At 41.6% G+C, this 19,970-nt stretch overlaps 1 protein-coding gene across 8 annotated transcripts in view; it reads right to left on the bottom strand.

The window, feature by feature from the left end:
* Nucleotides 1-19,970, bottom strand: part of PLD5 (phospholipase D family member 5) — a 407,569-nt gene that overhangs the window by 14,768 nt on the left and 372,831 nt on the right. For all 8 annotated transcript variants that reach the window (XM_078357234.1, XM_054248286.2, XM_003735274.6 and 5 more), the window contains 2 exons: nt 7,936-8,072; nt 2,736-2,904 (listed from right to left, as the gene is read on the bottom strand). In XM_078357234.1, the coding sequence (XP_078213360.1) occupies nt 2,736-2,904; nt 7,936-8,072 (306 nt within the window). The remainder of the gene's footprint in view (nt 1-2,735; nt 2,905-7,935; nt 8,073-19,970) is intronic.

The following is a 19,970-nucleotide window of genomic DNA, read 5'->3' as shown; positions in this document are numbered from 1 at the left end:
TACAACAGGAAACTCTGGACATGGCTATGGATACATGGAAAGAACTAGAAGCAAGTACATTAGAACCTGTTACATTTCTGAGAAACTTGCATTGCCCGAGAAACCAACCAGCTCATCCTAGGACCCCCGAATTCCTTTAACTGTTCATGCCTTAAAACACCCATGGGTCCTCGGTTTGAACCAGCAGGAGTATGAGGTCTTCACAAAACCTGTCCAGAAGGGTTTTATAATTGCTACGGACCAGTGACTACCATGGGCCTCCGTACCTTCCCTTTCTAATGGTGGTTTTTCTTGTGCTTATACTGTTTCTGTACTCAGGGAGGGAGGTAACCTTAACCTGGTTTTTCCTGAGATTCACACGAGGTGGCTGGCAAAATATTAGGGAAATATTAGGGAAAGTTAGAAGATGATAGCCTCAAACTTTTTGGAAGGCAGAAAGGTTTTAATGGAACAGGCTGAAGGCAGCCAGTTCATTACATTAGAATTTTAAGGCATAGGGTAAAAGACAGGGAAAACAAAAACTTCCCCAGTTAAGTCTGTTTACCCCATATCCCTTGGTCTCTACTCAGTTTACTCGTGTAACTTCATGCTGGATGGGTCCTCTCAGAAAGAGGACCAAGAGGAATTACCCATTAATGGAGTTGACTCTGGGCCCCAGAACCAAAAGCTTTTATCATTCGTAAAACCACTCTTTTTTTTTTTTGAGATGGAGTTTTGCTCTTTTTACCCAGTTGCCGGAGTGCAATGGTGCGATCTTGGCTCACCGCAACCTCCGCCTCCTGGGTTCAAGCAATTCTCCTGCCTCAGCCTTCTGAGCAGCTGGGACTACAGGCATGCACCACCATGCCCAGCTAATTTTTGTATTTTTAGTAGAGACGGGGTTTCACCGTGTTGACCAGGATGGTCTCAATCTCTTGACCTCATGATCCACCCGCCTCGGCCTCCCAAAGTGCTGGGATTACAGGCGTGAGCCACCGCGACCGGCCAAAACCACTTTTTTTTTTAACAATGTTAATTATCCACAAGCTTGTTGACTTAGAACCTCTGTTATTAAATCTATACTGAATAAATGCAAGGCAGTACAAAGAGTCGTAGTCAGTTAGCTGCAATCGCCCTCTGAAAGCAGACAACCATCCCTCGTCCACTCAAAACCACGGTGCTAGGTGTGAGAGTGCATTCATTCATCCGTCCTTAAGTCAAGGTCTGCAGGACAGGCCTCTGCAGATGGTAATTGATGTCCCAGGTGGCCACAGTTTCTGGGTATTTTTTGGTGCATGTAGGGGAGCTGTTACTGTTTTTACATTGATGAACTATATATAACGTACCACTTTCAGGCTTGATGTCGAGAAATGCACATCACTGGAAGACCCTATGCAGCGGCTGCATGAAACTTTGCATATTCTCCCTTATGGGAGGTGAGAATGAGGTTTCTTTATGAGGGAATATGAGTAAAATGGATTGTGTGTACCAGGAACTTCAGACCACGATGAATCACAAACCTGTTCCTTTGTCACCTGGAAACACAGCTGACTTTCTGAACATGTTTATAAGCCTCTCTTGCCATTATGCGTGGCCATGTGAGAGATATCCAGGCAGTGGGATGAAGGCTAAAGGGACGTTCACTACTTCCAGGCCTAATCCAAACATGCCTCTCACACAGTTGTCCAATTTCTCTCTTCTCCTGTCTGGCCTTGGGATATTCATGGTCAGGGTGATCTTGGAAGCCACGTGTCAAAGTTAATTGCAGACCCGTTGATATCCTGGATCCCTAAATGCTGCAAGGAATGCAGCTTCATTACCTAGAAGAGAGCCCACCACAGGCTAGATTCTCAGTGCACGTTTGTTGAATGACTGCATAGGGGGTTGGGAAAAGCAGAGACCTAAAGGATTAGTGGATACGAGGCTGGTAAACATGGAGAAGGAGAGTGCTGGAGGCAGAAGGAATTGCTGGCACAAAGCCTTGAGGGGATATAAAGGGTAGTCACAGATGGGCTAGAGAATGAGCCCGTTTCAGGTACTCCCAATTCCCAATCTTGCCTCCCTCAATGTCTCCAGAGTGGATTAGTGTGTGGCTCAAGGGACCTGGGGCAAGCACAGGAACCCAGACTACGAGGCCTCTGGGCTAGGGGAGTTTGTGCTGGTGCATCCTCCAATGCTCTGTTGGTCAGTCTCACAGATAAGAACAGTAGGTGAATGGGGTAATTCAAGGAAAATGGAGAGGGCTGGGTGTAGGGCTCATGTTGGCAATCCCAGCACTTTGGAAGGCCAAGGTGGACAGATAGCTTGATCCCAGGAGTTCAAGACCAGCCTGGGCAACATGGTGAAACCCCATCGCTACAAAAAATGCAAAATTAGCTGGGCATGGTGGCATGCACCTGTGGTCCCAACTACTCTGATAAGGGGGCTGAGGTAGGAAGATTGCTTGAGCCTGGAAGTCAAGGCTACAGTGGGCCAAGATTGTGCTACTCCACTCCAGCCTGGGTGACAGAGCAAAACCCTGTCTCAAGAAAAAAAAGAAAATGGAAAGGATGCAACCAAAAGTGAGAAGAGGGTAGACAGAGAAGGCATCAGGGAATGTAAGCTCTGCTCTCCGTTTTTGTATGTGATTGTTTAACCTGCTTTTTGAAGACTGCCATCCTGGTTCTCACTGGTAAGTTTACATGCATGTTACGCTCGCGGCTACTGCACATTTGCAGAAGGCATTCCACTTTTTCTGTAGTCAACATAATACTTACAACTTTCAAACTGCAGTTGGCTACTTCAGTGCAAATCGCTTTAAGAGATGAAATAAAGTTAAACGTAAGGGGATCCGTTTCCTTCCAGAAGCTTATAAGGAGTCGAACTCTAACGCTTCGTAAAACTAATGCTTCTCTTATTTTTCCATCCAAGTCCGGCCAGTAAGTCCTGCAGAAATCACATCCGTATAGTAAAAATAAACAAACTACGTTAGTTTGGGGAAAGAAATTTACTAGACAGCATAGAACATTGACATGAGTCTGATCGATCCTTATTTGAGGTTGAAAAACATGCAAGCCTCTTTGCGTAGGCACTAAGAAATGATGCTTTCCCGGGACCTGCCCCTGCTTAAAAGGAAGTCTCCCACCAGCAGGTCCTTGGGCTGCAGGGGCCGAGGTGAGGACAGACTGACTGCCACCGCAGGCCACCCTCACCACACCTCTGATTCTACCTGGGCCTCAGTCCACTAAGAACTGATCCAATAGAATCCCGGTTAAGAACCCTGAGCACTCCTCAATCCCCAAATGCCACTAAGACCTCTCTTTGGTGACTGCCCCTGAAATGAACTTCTGCTCTAGCCATCTGAGCTTCCCACACTTTCATTTCCCGACTGTCCTTCCCTTGGTATCTCCTGACCAAGCCTCCCATGATGCCCATGCCTTCCACCTTTTCTCCGGGGCCTTTGGAATCTTCCAACAGGCAAAGTTTCTCTGACAAAGAATTCAGCCTTTTCCTTGAATTCTTAAGCTTTTGCCTTAACTCAAACCTGATTCTGCCCTAAGGCCACAGCTTCTCCTGAAGTCCTGCTGTGCATTTTCTAGCAGGACCTGGCCACCTGGCTTAAGATGTAGGGCAGCCTCTCACTCTGCCTCTGCAGGCCCCAGACACACAGTCACTTCCAGAATGGTCATTTGATTTTCATGTTAAAACAAAAAGCTTTCCCGTCTTAGGGACCAAGGCTTAAATCACTCTCCCCTCAGCGCTGACATTTGCAGACCTTTTGTTTACTCATCAAACTCTTGCCCTAATTCTGCACCAATTCACTATTTGAACTAATGATATATTATTTGACACTGTAGTTGGCCAGTGCCATGATCATTGCACCTCTAAAGGCCTCCTGGCCTTCTGACTCCCCACTCCCACTCTTTCTTTTCTTTTTCTTTTTTCTTTTTTTTTTTGAGATGGAGTCTCGCTTGTTCCGCAGACCAGAGTACAGTGGCATGATCTTGGCTCACTACAACCTCCGCCTCCCAGGTTCAAGAGATTCTCCTGCCTCAGCCTCCCAGGTAGCTGGGATTACAGGCCCACGCTACCACACTCGGCTAATTTTTCTATTTTTAGTAGACATAGGGTTTCACCATGTTGGTCAGACTGGTCTTGAACTCCTGACCTTGTGATCCACCTGCCTCAGCCTCCCAAAGTGCTGGGATTACAGGTGTGAGCCACTCTGCTGGGCCCACTCTTTTAATTGCTCTTTCATCCCATGCAGGCTGCAGATTCATGACGCCTCCAATCTGCTGGGTCCATCAGATCCTCCTGTCTCCTTTGCCTGCCCAACCTAATCTTAGTTCCGATCACTTGAAAGATACTTTCCTCTCTACCTTCCTCTTGCTCTTGGTGAACATCTGGATCCTGGATCAATGCTACAGTTCTCTTTGTCTGGTTTTATACCCATGAAGCTGAGGATTACGGGAAAAAGCATCTTAGTGCTCCAAATTGGTTTATCGGCCTCCAGTCACGTGCTTCCTGGATGACCGCCAGAGTGATCCATCTAAAGTATACCTGGTCATGTCGCTTCCTTTTTTTTTTTTTTTTTAAGATAAAGTCTTACTCTGTCTCCTAGGCTGGAGTGCAGTGGCATGATCTCTGCTCACTGCAATCTCCGCCTCCCGGGATCAAGCGATTCTCCCGATTCTACCTTAGCCTCTCAAGTAGCTGGGACTATGGGTGTGTACCATCATGCTTGGCTAATTTTTGTATTTTTAGTAGAGATGGGGTTTCACCATGTTGGCTGAGGCAGGAGAATTGCTTGAACCTGGAAGGCAGAGGTTGCAGTGAGCCGAGATCACGCCATTGCACTTCAGCCTGCGTGACAAGAGCAAAACTCTGTCTCAAAAAAAATTTTGTTGAATGAATACATAAATAAAAAGTATCAATACCTCAAAGACTAATCAGGCTACAGTTTTATTAGTCCTTCACACATTTACTAATTTCCTTGTGAAAGATATATTTCATGTGACTGAAGAAATAAATAATGCACAACCCCAAACTGAGACCTAAATAATTGACTTGCTTAAGAAAGAGAGCTTGATTGCTAAATCAGGAAGAAGTGAAATAGGGCTTCTGAATTTTGACTGTAGGATTTATTTAGTCACAGATCGTTGTTCCATTCCCTTCCTACTACCTTGAAAAGTAGAAGTTATTTTTCATACTCGCTAAATAACAGTGTGTGTTTTTATACATGCTGTTAATCATTTCTATTTTGGGAGTATATGGCTTTTTTCTCTTTCATTTGGATGCTCAGCAATGTATAGATTAAAGGTCTGAAAGGTATTAACTAGTTCCATTAACATGCTGAAATTGGATAGTATTTACCTATTTATTGAAGTTGAATTCACTCCTGAAGAGCTTCTCCAGGACTAGATAACGATGAGTAATTAGTCTGAATTTATACAAATAATTACTTTATCTGATTGAGAAGAATTTAATTATAATCTTGATGTTTGGACTGCTTCTTATGTCTTTTTGATGACCTTTCAATTTAGAAAGTTAAAAGCATTTACAAGTTTGAAATGTTAATATATAATAAAAGAAGTTTCATTTAATAGCTGAAATGGTATTCATAACCAAAATGCAAAATTTTAGGTGCCTCTGATTCTTTAATATTCTCTTAGTTTTCTCTAGATTTTAGATTTCTAAAATATTTTAGATCCTCTATGCTAATTATTTACCCCTTGACCATGAAGAATCTCAATCTTGTTCAAAGTACTTCATGGAACAAAGGTTTTGTCAATCCTGAGAAATCCTTATGCCACCCTAACATATAAATCCCTGAACTTGCCTTATTCTCCTTCTCAATAACAGGAAAGTCAGGCAAAACCCCTATTATGTTTTGAAATATTTTCAAAGTGAAGGTAAAATCTAAAACTAAATCTAAAACCAAGTGAACAACAAAGGGAAGAAAAATAAAAAGGAGGGAAAGAAAAGATGTGAAAGTGTGTGGGAAAAAAAATTCATGAATGTTCAAAGAATGCACTATGTGTATGTATGTGTGTGTATATATACATACACACATGTATATACACACACACATACATACATATATATACATATGTAGACATACTTATATATACATATATACACATATATACATATGTAGACATACTTATATATACATATATACACATATATACATATGTAGACATATATATACATATATACATATATACATATATACACATACTTATATATACATATATACACATATACATATACACACACATATATACATATATACACACATATATACATATATACACACATATATACATATATACACACACATATACATATATACACACATATATACATATATACACATATATATACATATATACACACATATATACATATACACACATATATGCATATATACATATATACACATACTTATATATACATATATATACACACATATATACATATACACACATATATACATATATACACACATATATGCATACATATATACATACACACAAATAAATATACATACATATATGTATATAAGTATGTATATATGTATATTTGTATGTGTATATTTATACATGTTTATATGTATATTTATACATATATATGTGTATATATGTATATATGTGTGTGTTAGATTCCATCTAAATACACATATGTATGTGTATATATACACACATTCCATCTAAACACACACACACACACACACACGTATATATGTATGTGTATTTAGATTGAATCTTACTCTGTTACCCAGGCTGGAGTACAGTGGTGCCATTTTGGCTCACTGCAACCTCCGTCTCCTGGGCTCAAGCGATTCTCCTGCCTCAGCCACCTGAGTAGCTAGGATTATAGATGTGCACCACCATGCCCAGCTAATTTTTATGAAGATGCACAATATTTTAAAGTAACGGTGTTTCAATGCTGTGCATCTTGCAGCTAAAAGTGCTTTTCTGCTAACTGCTATAAGGAACAATCATTTTCTGGGAGAAAGACTCTTTCTGTAATCCTACAGTTATTTGCATAAAGAAGCTACATATTATGCATTACGTAGGGCTGGTGAGTAAAAAATATTCAGGCAATATAGGGCACACTTAATCATCTAGCCTCAGTAAGTGGTTGTTTTGAAACCGTAATATTTCAAATTAAAAAGGTCTTGGGTCTCCCAAAAATATGTACTTTGAAAACATTTCCTGGATCAAACTCATTATTCAAGCACCTCTGCATTCCCAGCAAGAAAGCAAAGGTGGGAGGATCTAAGCATGGCCATGCATTTATGCAGGCAATGGTTCTCCAAAGAGTTTGTCATAAATTCCGTCCCTGAATTTATTCCATGTTTGCATGCTTAAGCAATGATGAATTATTGAAAAAGCACTGCAGTTTTAAACTGTTCTCTTTTTCACAGAGAGGGATGGATTGACTGAGAATATATATATATATTTATATATATATATAAAGTTTCTTTCTCCATTACATTGAGAAGATACTATGAGAATTTGGCATTAAATGAAGACTTCTGTGAAGACAAAACAACAGTGCTTTCTTTGAGGAAAACCTGGCAAGACTACTCAGTTTCAATATGTCCTTTTCAGGTATATCCTTGTTAATCATTTTCAAATGATAATTTTTTTCAGATTATAGTTTATCTTTTCAAATAGTTTTCAAGTTGAGAGCAACCTAACTTTCTTTCCAAAGTTCCTCTCATTCCCATGATGTAAACTACTGAGGTACTTCTTTAGGGTGAGACCCTAAACCTTTAAAATGGACCCACTTTGGGAAAAGATGCATAATGAGCACATTGCCAATGCACACTCAACAGAGTTGATTGATGCACTCTTCCTAAGGCAATCTGAGGGCATCTCCATTTCCAGGCTGGCTTCTCCTGTGGTACCCAGTTTAATGGCTGGTCTTGGGGACTGGGTTCTAACCAGAGATTGGGCGTTCACTGACCTTTTGGTGCTTGTGCTGGAGATAGGCAGGTAGTCCGTGACAGCAATGTACACATACTGCTTGGCGTCATCTATAACACTGTAGATGGCATCTATGTCAAAACTTCTGTTTTTAGGGCAAAAGAGTTTTGGAGAATTCTGTGAAGACACAAAAGCCAAACTTTTAGTGTCCTAATTTTTGGCATCTGGGGATTTCTTTATTTCTGTTGTTTCCATGGATGTTGGTCTTGTATTTTTGTAAAGTGAATTTCTGTTTTTTCATCAAATTAGACAGAGATATTTTCTTTTTCTTTTTTTTGAAATGGAGTTTCGCTCTTGTTACCCAGGCTGGAGTGCAATGGCGCCATCTCGGCTCACCGCAACCTCCGCCTCCTGGGTTCAGGCAATTCTCCTGCCTCTCAGCCTCCTGAGTAGCTGGGATTACAGGCACGCACCACCATGCCCAGCTAATTTTTTGTATTTTTAGTAGAGACGGGGTTTCACCATGTTGACAGAATGGTCTCAATCTCTTGACCTCGTGATCCACCCGCCTCAGCCTCCCAAAGTGCTGGGATTACAGGCTTGAGCCACCGCCCCCGGCCAAGATATTTTCAATCTTATCAAAGTTGAATAAAGATCAAAATGTGGTGGGACAGGTCTCCAGTCTGTTTTGGAGAGAATCCTTTTCTTATTATCTGACGCATTTTGATTTTTAATTTTTATGTATTAAAAATTTGATGGATACATAATAATTGTATATATTTATGGGGTACATAGTGATGTTGTGATTCATATAACGTATAGTGATGAGATTATGGTAATCAGCATATCTATCATCTCAAACATTTATCATTTCTTTGTATTGGAAGCATTCAATATCTTCCTTCTAACTATCTGAAACCATATAATATAGTTAACTACAGTCCTATAGAACAGGGTCCCCATTCCCCAGGCCATGGACCAGTACTGGGCCGCATAGCAGGAGATGAATGACAGACAAGCAAAGCTTCATCTGTATTTGCAGACACTCCCCCTTGCTCGCATCACCACCTGAGCTCCGTCCCCTGTCAGACCAGTGGCAGCATTAGATTCTCATAGGAGCACGAACCCTATTGTAAACTGCGCATGTGAGGGATCTAGGTTGTATGCTCCTTATGTGAATCCAATGTCTGATGATCTGTCACCCATCCCTCCCAGATGAGACCATCTAGTTGCAGAAAAACAAGCTCAGGGCTCCCACTAATTCAACATTATGGGGAGTTTTATCATTATTTCATTATATATTACAATGTAAGAATAATAGAAATGCACAGCTGGGCGTGGTGGCTCATGCCTGTAATCCCAGCACTTTGGGAGGCTGAGGTGGCTGGATCACTTGAGGTCAGGAGTTCAAGACCAGCCTGGCCAACATGGTGAAAACCCATCTCCACTGAAAATATAAAAATTAGCTGGATGTGGTGGTGCACACCTGTAGTCTCAGCTACTCGGGAGGCTGAGGCAGGAGAATTGCTTGAACCTGGGAGGCAGGGGTTGCAGTGAGCCGAGATTGCACCACTGCATTCCAGCCTGGGCAACAGAGCAAGATTCCGTCTCATTAAAAAAAAAAAAAAAAAAAGTGGACAATAAATGTAATGCCCTTCAATCGTCCTGAAAGCATCCTCCTGACCCTGGTCCATCAAAAAACTGTCTTCCACGAAACCAGTCCATAATGCCAAGAAGGTTGAGGACTGCTGCTATAGAAACACTGGAACTTATTCTTCCTATCGGGCTGTTATTTTTATATCCATTAAGAAATCTTTCCCCCTCCCCTCTTCCCAGCCTCTGCTATCCTCTGCTCTACTTTTTACTTAGGAGATAATTCTTGCTTTCAATGCATATACTTCTTTTTGGAGGATCACTCCACCTTTAACCTTACACAATTCTGTCATACATAGCTATTTTCTCAGGTGTTGACACACACACACACACACACACACACACACACACACACACACACCACATGGCAAGCTATTTACCCCAGCATTTTCATTTCATTTGAAAGGTGATGATGTGGGCATGAAAATGTTTCAAACTCAAAATCTAAAAAAAAATTGAAAGACCAATTGGAGTTTAAAATTTTTTTCTCCAAAATCTTTAAATGAGTTAGGACAAGAAGTGTTGATTGTTGAGAATAGGTCATTAGTAACACTGCAGGCAATTTTAAGGGAGTTATTAAGATGCCCAATTCAGCAGGAGAGTCAGAGAAGAAGGATGCTCCGAAAGATTTAAGCACAATGAAAAAAAGAGGCAGATTCTCCTGGAGGTATTTATTCTCATGTTGCTTGAGGTGGTTTTCATCTTATAAAAATACGGTGTTTGTAGATGGAGTTGCTGAAGAAAGGGAAAAATGTGTTTGGTTTTCTCATCATTTTTCCACCGAACAGGACTGAAAATAGTGTTTCCCATAATTCCTGTCTTACTTTGACAAGCAATACATGTGACAAGTCTAGGGGCATAAATAATGCCAGGATGTTTAATATCAAAAGGCTGAATAAACACATTTTTGGAATTGCCTGGAATAAATGGTAGTTTTGGGCAGTCAGAGTCCCTCCTTGCCAATTACATCTGAAACAGCTCCCTACACTGCACAGTAGGAATCTCTGCCCCAGCGCAGAAGTCTGTGAGATGAAGCTGTTGGGCTGGACACCCACCTTAGAAGGGGACCAGGGGTAAGGAAGGAGCATGCTAAAGATCACACACCTGCCAGGTTTCCTCACACAGGAAGTCCTCTTAGCAGGTGACCATGAGCAGAATGAGGGCTTTTTTGTTTGTTTGCTTGCTTGTTTTTCTGTTTGTTTTTGAGATGGAGTTTTGCTCTTGTTGCCCAAGCTGGAGTGCAATGGTGCAATCTCAGCTCACCACAACCTCTGCCTTCTGGGTTCAAGCAATTCTGCCTCAGCCTCCCAAGTAGCTGGGATTACAGGCATGCGTCACTGTGCCCAGTTATTTTTGTATATTTAGTAGAGACAGGGTTTCTCCATGCTGCCCAGGCTGATCTTGAACTACTGAGCTCAGGCAATTCACCCACCTCAGCCTCCTGAAGTGCTGTGATTACAGGCATGAGCCACTGTGCCCAGCTGGATGAGTTGGTTTTTTAAAAAAATAATTCTAACTTCTATTTTAGATTCAGAGGATACAGGTACAGGTTTGTTACATGGATATATTGTGTGATGCTGAGGTTTGAGGTACAACTGATCCCCTCATCCAGTAGTGAGAATAGTATTCAATAGTTTTCCTACCCGTGCCCCTTTCCCTACCTGCCGTACGAGTGGTCCTCAGTGTTAAGTGTTGCCATCTCTATGTCCATGACTACCCAATGTTTACCTCCCACTTATAAGTGAGAACATGATATTTGATTTTCGGTTCCTGCATTGACTTGTTTAGAATAATAACCCCTAGCTGCACCCATGTTGCTGCAAAAGATATAATTTTATTCTTTTTCATGGTTGTATAGTATTCCATGGTGTATATGTACAACTTTTTCTTTACAGGATGAGTTTTCGATCATTTAAATTAGTTTTTTCTTTTGGAATGAAGATGAATTTCAAGTTTGTTTGTTTTTGACATGGAGTTTCACACTGGTTGCCCAGGCTGGAGTGCAATGGTGCGATCTTGGCTGACTGCAACCTCCACCTCCCAGATTCAAGTGATTCTCCTGCCGGAGCCTCCCAAGTAGCTGGGATTACAGGCTTGTCGTCACACCTGGCTAATTTTGTATTTTTAGTAGAGATGGGGGTTCTACATGTTGGTCAGCCTGGTCTCGAACTCCCTTTCGGAGGTGATCCGCCCACCTTGGCCTCCCAAAATGCTGGGATTACAGGTATGAGCCACCACATCCGGCCAAGTCTTTGTTTTTTAAAGGTAGTCCTACAATCCTCTTTCTTCAGCACACAGATATACAGATACTCAATTTGTCACCAAGACAGAAAGCTTGTGCTTCTGCAGTGTTTCCAGGGTCTGCCCCTCCTCTTACTCCTGATCACTCAGTAAGTTTCCCTTATTCAGGCACTAGTGCTGCTTGCAGGGATGTTCTAACACCATTCTGACACCTTTCTAACTCATTGCCTTATCTCCAGGATGTTTAAAAACAAATATACATCACTCCCAGGATGAACTGACTCCTGGTTTCTCAGAATCCAGAGCGAACTCACGAGAGGGGTGTACCCATGATCCCGTGTCTCCTCACAATCCAGAGTGAACTCACGGGAGGGGTGTACCCATGATCCTGTGTCTCCTCAGAATCCAGAGTGAACTCACGGGAGGGGTGTACCCATGATCCTGTGTCTCCTCACAATCCAGAGTGAACTCACGGGAGGGGTGCACCCATGATCCTGTGTCTCCTCAGAATCCAGAGTGAACTCACGGGAGGGGTGCACCCATGATCCTGTGTCTCCTCAGAATCCAGAGTGAACTCACGGGAGGGGTGCACCCATGATCCTGTGTCTCCTCAGAATCCAGAGTGAACTCACGGGAGGGGTGCACCCATGATCCTGTGTCTCCTCAGAATCCAGAATGAACTCACGGGAGGGGTGCACCCAGGATCCTGTGTCTCCTCAGAATCCAGAGTGAACTCACGGGAGGGGTGTACCCATGATCCTGTGTCTCCTCACAATCCAGAGTGAACTCACGGGAGGGGTGTACCCACGGTCCTCTGTCTCTGCCTCCCTATGTGCTAGCTCCCATCCTCTCTGTGCCCGAAAAGCAAGTAATTTACAGTCCATGGCTCTGCCCTCATCACGTCTGTCTCTGGGCAGCTCTGCCCATGCTGGCTTCTCAGCTGATGTGTCTTCACTTTTGCCTATCAAAGCCCTACTAATTTTGTCCTCTAAATTCCACTCAAATGTGATCTCCTCCATGAAAATGTTTCTAAATCTCCAGTCAAAGGGTGCTTTTCCCAACCCTGGACTCTCATACTATTTATTTCTTCTTTTTCTTTTTTATCATTATAACCATTTTAAGTGCGCAGTTCAATGGATTTTAGGAATTGTATGTTACTCATTTTCCTATGCCATTAAAAATTAAATGTTCAAATTATTTAATGCCCTTAGCCTGTTGGGTCGCTTTAAAGGTTCTTTGGTTAAGGTGGAGAAGCTGAGGATCTTAGCTCCTGATTGGACTCTTAGAAGGTCAACTCTGAAATGTGTCTAAACACTCACGTTTCTGTTTCAGTTAGGAACTTCCTGAATTTCACTCCATGTTACAAAACTGGATTTTGGTTTTGGAGAGGAATAAATGTAGGCAGAGTTGTTTGTGGTCTCATTACCTTTGCTATTATCTTACAAGTACGGATACAGTGGTCATAATTTTAAGGAAAGGGTATGGACTCCAGCACTTAGAACCTGGGGCATCTTGGTGTGTCCCTTTAACTTTTTGAGCCTATGTTTCTGTTTCCTAATGGGGTTAATGATAATAACACACCTTCTATACTGGTTTGCCTTAGATCTCAAATAAATTAAAAGCCAGTTCACTGGCTGGGTTCTGTGCCCCTCTTCTGTGCTTGCTTTCATTAAATCAGCAAATATTCCTAAGTACCTGCAAAATTCCTAGGCTCTGTTCTAGGAAGGGGATATACGTCAGTGACAAGACAAGATCCCTGCTTTGTGGAGCTTCATTCTAGTGCATGTTACATGGCACTGCATTCATCTGCCCCTGTGTTTGGCTGGAGCGTCATTCTAGCGCATGTTACATGGCACTGCATCCATCTGCCCGTGTGTTTGGCTGGAGCGTCATTCTAGCGCATGTTACTTGGCACTGCATTCATCTGCCCGTGTGTTTGGCCACTCGCTTGTGTGTTGCTTGGTTGTGTATCTCTGACATCTTGCCGTGCACATATTATATGCTCAATACATACTTGAGGGATGAATGTGAAAGTGCTTCATAAATTCAGAAATGTTGGAGGTTTGTCTGTTGGTGTCTGTTGCCTCAATCTGGGTATTTACAGACATGAGTGAACAGATCTTTATAAGCACTTACCTGCCTTATTGCTTCCTGCATTCCCACTGCCTGACACAATGGCGGGTACTCCAGCTCCATGTGTTCATGAAGGAAATGCATAATTATTTGTATCAGTCCCCTTGCACCTGGGGGCTTGGTGGTACTTTGCTATATGTTCTAGAGTCTTCTACATTTAAACATGGTACCTGGATAGACTAGTGGCTTTAAAATGTTTGTCCAGGATAGAAATGAATAAACAATAACACAAAAGAATGCACTGGCAGAGGAAGGTAACTAGTTCCAACGGTTTAATTAGAGAGAGGGCTAAGCTTCCCTCTTAGCACTCCTAAATTAATTTTCCAAGCCTTGTGCTGTATGCTGCTTTGTTCCATAGTAAAGTAGAAGGAAAAGGAAAATACAGATTCTCTTCAGTACTCCACTTCTGCAGAAATCGTTTATCAGTCAAGAGCTCTTGAGGGACCTGACCTCTAGGTTAACCTGGGTTTGTCTCTTAGACCAATAGATGCCATATGAATGTAATTTATTTTGCATACTCATTAAATAATCACCTTGTAAAGACCTTAGCAGGTTTGTAATTATTTCATAACAGTTTCATGGTTTAAAAAAAGGATATACTCCATTTCTAGAATATATATGTTCAAATATAACTAAACATGAAAAGACAACCCATAGAATGAAAGAAAAAAATATTTGCAAATCATATATTTAAACCAGGCCCCTGAATCCAGGAATTTTAGGCCAGCCTCACAAGACCTTGTCTCTGTAAAATATCATATTTCTGATTAAGAGACTTGTATACAGAGTGGATAAAGAACTCTTACAACACAAATTTGTAAAATAATGTAATTTAAATGGGCAAAAGATTTGATGAATATTTGATAGATATTTGTATCACTTTAAGAAGAGATACAAATGGCCAATAAGCATGTTAAAATATTTAAATCAAAACAAAAAGAAGTTTACATTTTATACCCACTAATAGAGCTAAAGTAAGGCAGAAAAGAACAAGGATGTTGCCAAGGATGTGGAGAAATACAAACTCACATATTGCTGGTGGGATTGTAAGATGGTGCCGCCAATTTGGAAAACAGTTTAGTAGTTTCTCAAAATGTTTAACATAGAGTTACCACATTAACCAGTAAATCCACTCCTATGTATAAACTCAAAAGAATTAAAAACAGGTATTCACCTAAAAACCTGTACATGAATATAGCAGCATTATTTACAATTGCCAAAAAGTAGAAACACTTCCATGCCCATCAGTTGATAGATGGGTAAACACAGTGTGGCATATCCATACAATGGAATTATTTAGCCATGAAAAGGAATGAAGGCAGCACTGCTCCAGGCTCCAGCATGGATAAACCTTGAAAGCATTATGTCAGGTGAAAGAAGCAGTCACAAAAGACTATATACATATGATTCCATTTCCATAAAATGTACAGAAAAAGGCAGATCCATAAAGAAAAAAGTAGATTAGTGGCTGCCAGGGACTGAGGGAGGGGAAAATAGTGACTGCTAATCAGTCTGGGTGTTTTTCTTTGTGGTGAAGAAAAAAAGTTCTAAAATTAGATGGTAGAAATGGTTGCAAATTGTGCCTGTGACTGTACTCAACCCCACTAAAGTGTATACTTATTTATTTTTTATTTTGTGTGTGTGTGTGTGTGTGTGTGTGTTTTTTTTTTTTTTGTATTTTTAGTAGAGATGGGGTTCCGCCATGTTGGCCAGGCTGGTATTGAGCTGCTGACCTCAAGTGATCAGCGAGCCTCAGCCTCCCAAAGTGCTGGGAATACAGGTGTGAGCTACCACGCCTGGCATGAATTGTATACTTTAAAAGGGTGAATTTTAGGGTGTTTAAATTACATCTCTGTAATGCTGTTAAATGAATTAACAATATACGCAGAAGGTTTTAAAGAGGAATGTGAGATGGTATTTTTCCATACCAGCATCAAGTTCTATTTAATGTCAGGCCTCACTCACTAAACAGATCTCAGTATACATGACTGGTAGGTGAATTAACTGAACAATAAACAATAAGAAATGAAATCTGGCCAGGCACGGTGGCTCACACCTGTAATCCCAGCACTTTGGGAGGCTGAGGCAGGTGGATTGCCTGAGCTCAGGAGACCAGCCTGGGAAACATGGTGAAACCCTGTCTCTACTAAAATACAAACAATTAGCGAGGTGAGGCAGCATGCACCTGTAATCCCAGCTACTCGGGAGGCTGAGACGGGAGAATTGCTTGAACCTGGGAGGCAGAGATTGCAGTGAGCCAAGATCTCACCACTGCACCAGCCTGGGTGACAGAGCAAGACTCTGTCTCAAAAAACAAAACAAAACAAAAAAATAAAATAAATGAAATCCGTTTGACATCCAGATCAATAAAAACAGACCTCGAACTAGTCTTTATCTTGAAAACAATTGCTTCAGCTTAAGAACTCTAGAAAGAAATCTACAAAACAGAAACAGCCAACTATTCTCCCATCCTCCAATTTCAACAGGAAATATAAGAAACTTAGAATTATCTGGCTCCAAGTTACTAGAAATCACACAGTTAAATCTAAGTGCCTACTTGCATTCCATGAAAAAAATTGCAAATAATTTTTATATGTATAAGTTAAAATTTATATCAAACTATGCTGTTATCAATTATCTAAAATTCAATTTAGAGAATGGTTGGTAAGGTTTTCAAACACTATATGTGTGTTCCACTTAGTCTTGAGACAATCAGCTTATAAAAATATACTATTTTAAGATATTTACAACAAATATATTGAATTTCAGTAAATCTGTCTTGGCATTTGTCTGACATATGTTACTGAGAAAACGATGCATTCTGGAGCTTTGTGTTAATATTACCATTGATAAAACCTATCCAACATTTATTGTTCTAAGCTAACACCAAGTTAAGTTCTGGAAATACCAATTATGAAAAGAATATATTAACACTAGATGATTCTCAGAGTCTAATAAAATGGTAGGAAAGATATTTATAAGTAAATAGTTATAAAAATGTGATAAATGATAAAATAGAGGGGAGTTCAAGAAGCTCTGTCTGAATGATACAAATTCTAATAGCAGGGTTTTCTGACTTTTGTTGTACCTGTAAGATTTTATAGCTCTCCAGAAATGGTGTTCAATCAGTATCTGTTGAATTGAAATTCAAGGTTAGGCTTGATATTAACAAAAAATATAAAATAAAACAGCAAACTAAAATGAGTAAATAAAAATAGAAAGTAAAGGTGTTACATAATTTAAAAGACCACCCAAGTAAATGTTTCACAACTAATTTAGCAGTGAACTCTTTAAGAAAAAGCCACTTCTAAATTTGCCCTAGAAAATAACAAAGGATGGCCGGGCGCGGTGGCTCACGCCTGTAATCCCAGCACTTTGGGAGGCCGAGGCGGGTGGATCATGAGGTCAAGAGATCGAGACCATCCTGGTCAACAAGGTGAAACCCTGTCTCTACTAAAGATACAAAAAATTAGCTGGGCACGGTGGCGCGTGCCTGTAATCCCAGCTACTCAGGAGGCTGAGGCAGGAGAATTGCCTGAACCCAGGAGGCGGAGATGGCGGTGAGCGGAGATCGTGCCATTGCACTCCAGCCTGGGTAACAAGAGTAAAACTCTGTCTCAAAAAACAACAACAACAACAACAACAGAAAAAACCTGATATCATTCAAGGCTAATATAGCAATTTATATTGGGAGCATTACTTAGAGAAGTTGATCTGAACATCAGGGTAAGTTTAGAGGCTTCAAATAAAAATTCCAAGATCTCATCTCCGACCCAGTGGATAAGATCTGGATGGGGACAGGGGCGACTGTAAACCTGCCCTTTACACAGGCTTCCTAGCCAATTCTTAAGTACAGTAAGTCCTCACTTAATGCTGTCCACTGGTTCTTGAATACTATGACTTTAAGCGAGCTGATATATGATAACAATTTTACCAGAGGCTATTGATATAAACAAGAGTTAAGTTGCTATGGGTTATTTCTGGTCACAAAAACAGCACGAAACCTCTAAAGACCAAATACTTCAAATATTAAACATTGAAACAAATGTGAGCCATACATACATTTAAGAAAGATTAATGGCCGGGTGCAGTGGCTCATGCCCGTAATCCCAACACTTTGGGAGGTCAAGGAGGGCAAATCATATGAGGTCAGGGGTTCAAGACCAGCCTGGCCAACATGATAAAACCCTGTCTTTTCTAAAAATACAAAAAAAATTAGCCGGGCATGGTGGCCTGGTAGTAGCTGGGGTGCCTGCAATCCCAGCTACTGAGAGGCTGAGGCAGGAGAATCACTTGAACTAGGAGGCGGAAGTTGCAGTGAGCCGAGATTGTGCCACTACAGTCTAGCCTGGGCGACTGAGCAAGACTCTGTCTCAAAACAAAACAAAACAAAAAGATTAATAAAAACAAGTAAAATAATTATTTACCCACAAGTAAAATAATTATTCACCCAGGATCCTAGGTGGCCAGAGCCCGACGCAGCCAGGACCCCTGTGGACAGGATGACATCCCATCGCAGGGCAGAGTCACACATACATTCAAACTTGCTCACACTGGGACCACATAGAGCTGCCAGTTCATCTCACTTGCACAGCTTTGGGATATGGGAGGGAACAAGAGTATCCGGCAAAAACCAACACAGACATGGGGAGAATGTGCAAACTCCACACACACAGTGACCCCAGCTGGAAATCAACTTTTTGTTCTTATCAACATTATAATGAATGGGCATTGAACAGCACAATGTTATTCAAGGATCTACTGTACTACGGCTGGAGCACTAGGACCGTAGGCCCAGATATTTGCATTGCCCATTCCCAGTAACATCTCTGGATAGCTGAGGCATGTGGCCAGCTGGGTGGTGGACTGGAAAGGTGAGGGGCTGGGGGTGTGGCTAAGGGTTCTCAGCAGAGTCAGTGGTGCAAAGCTGTGGAAGGAGCACTGTCCTGCTGCGTGGGCCTCCTGCCTGCATGGCCCAACCCGGTATAGCAGCTCTGTTTTTGTCTGATTTATACACCGAGATTCCCTCAGATTTGTCTCATCAAAGGGTTCTACTGCTAAAACAAGTCTGAAACATCATCAGTGTAGGGCACTGGAAAGGGGCTAATACAAACCGTCACAAGAACAGAAAACGAAACACCACATGTTCTCACTCATAAGTGGGTGTTGAACAATAAGAAACATGGACACAGGGAGGAGAACATCACTCAGCGGGGCTTAAAGCATAATAAGAAAGAAAGAAAATAGGCTAATAGGCTCTGGTGTGAGAAGAGCTGGGTGCTGGCACCTCTCTTGGCATGTCCCATTTGATGGACTTTTTGCGAGGAGGTGTAAGGTCTGACTGTGCTGTGGACGGCATGGTGACCCCCATGACCCACACATACACCTCTGGAGGGCCTTCTGGAATTAGAAAACCTGAAGTAGCTGGAAGATCATGAAAAGTGGAAGAGTGACCAACCCTTGCAGCACCTAACTAACCCGAGACATTCTTCTATTGTTTCTTATTCCGGCCTCAATTGACAAGGCCACTGGACTTTGTAACCGACCTTGGTCAACCTCGTGATTCCAGACCCTGTTACCCCCTCCTAGTTTGCAAACCTACGACCCCTCTGAGCTTGCATAAAACCTCCCTAAACTGTAACTTCTGTAACTTTCCACTGCTTACGCCAAACCTATAAAACCAACTCCTATCCCACCGCTCTCCACTGACTCTCTTTTCGGACTCAGCCTACCTGCACCCAGGTGAATAAACAGCCACGTTGCTCACACATAGCCTGTTTGGGGGTCTCTTTATTCAGAGCATGTGTTTTAACAGTAGATAAGTGTCAATACCTTCATTTGCAAAATGGTCACAACCCCAGGCTTAGCTTACAGGGTGACTGAGGAAATCAAATCAGATAACTCAATATATCTGACACGAGGAATGCTGATCAAGATTATTATGTCTGAGCGTACGATGCAGTGTAAGAGTGGACACATTTTAACTCTTTGAGTTATGGGATAGAACCACTGTCATTCATTTTTTCCCAATACAAGATCACACGTAAG

This window comes from Callithrix jacchus, chromosome 19 (assembly GCF_049354715.1).
Source record: "Callithrix jacchus isolate 240 chromosome 19, calJac240_pri, whole genome shotgun sequence".
Lineage (NCBI taxonomy): Eukaryota > Metazoa > Chordata > Mammalia > Primates > Cebidae > Callithrix > Callithrix jacchus.
The sequence above is the reverse complement of the archived record's forward strand: the minus strand, read 5'-3'. Positions and strand labels throughout refer to the sequence as shown.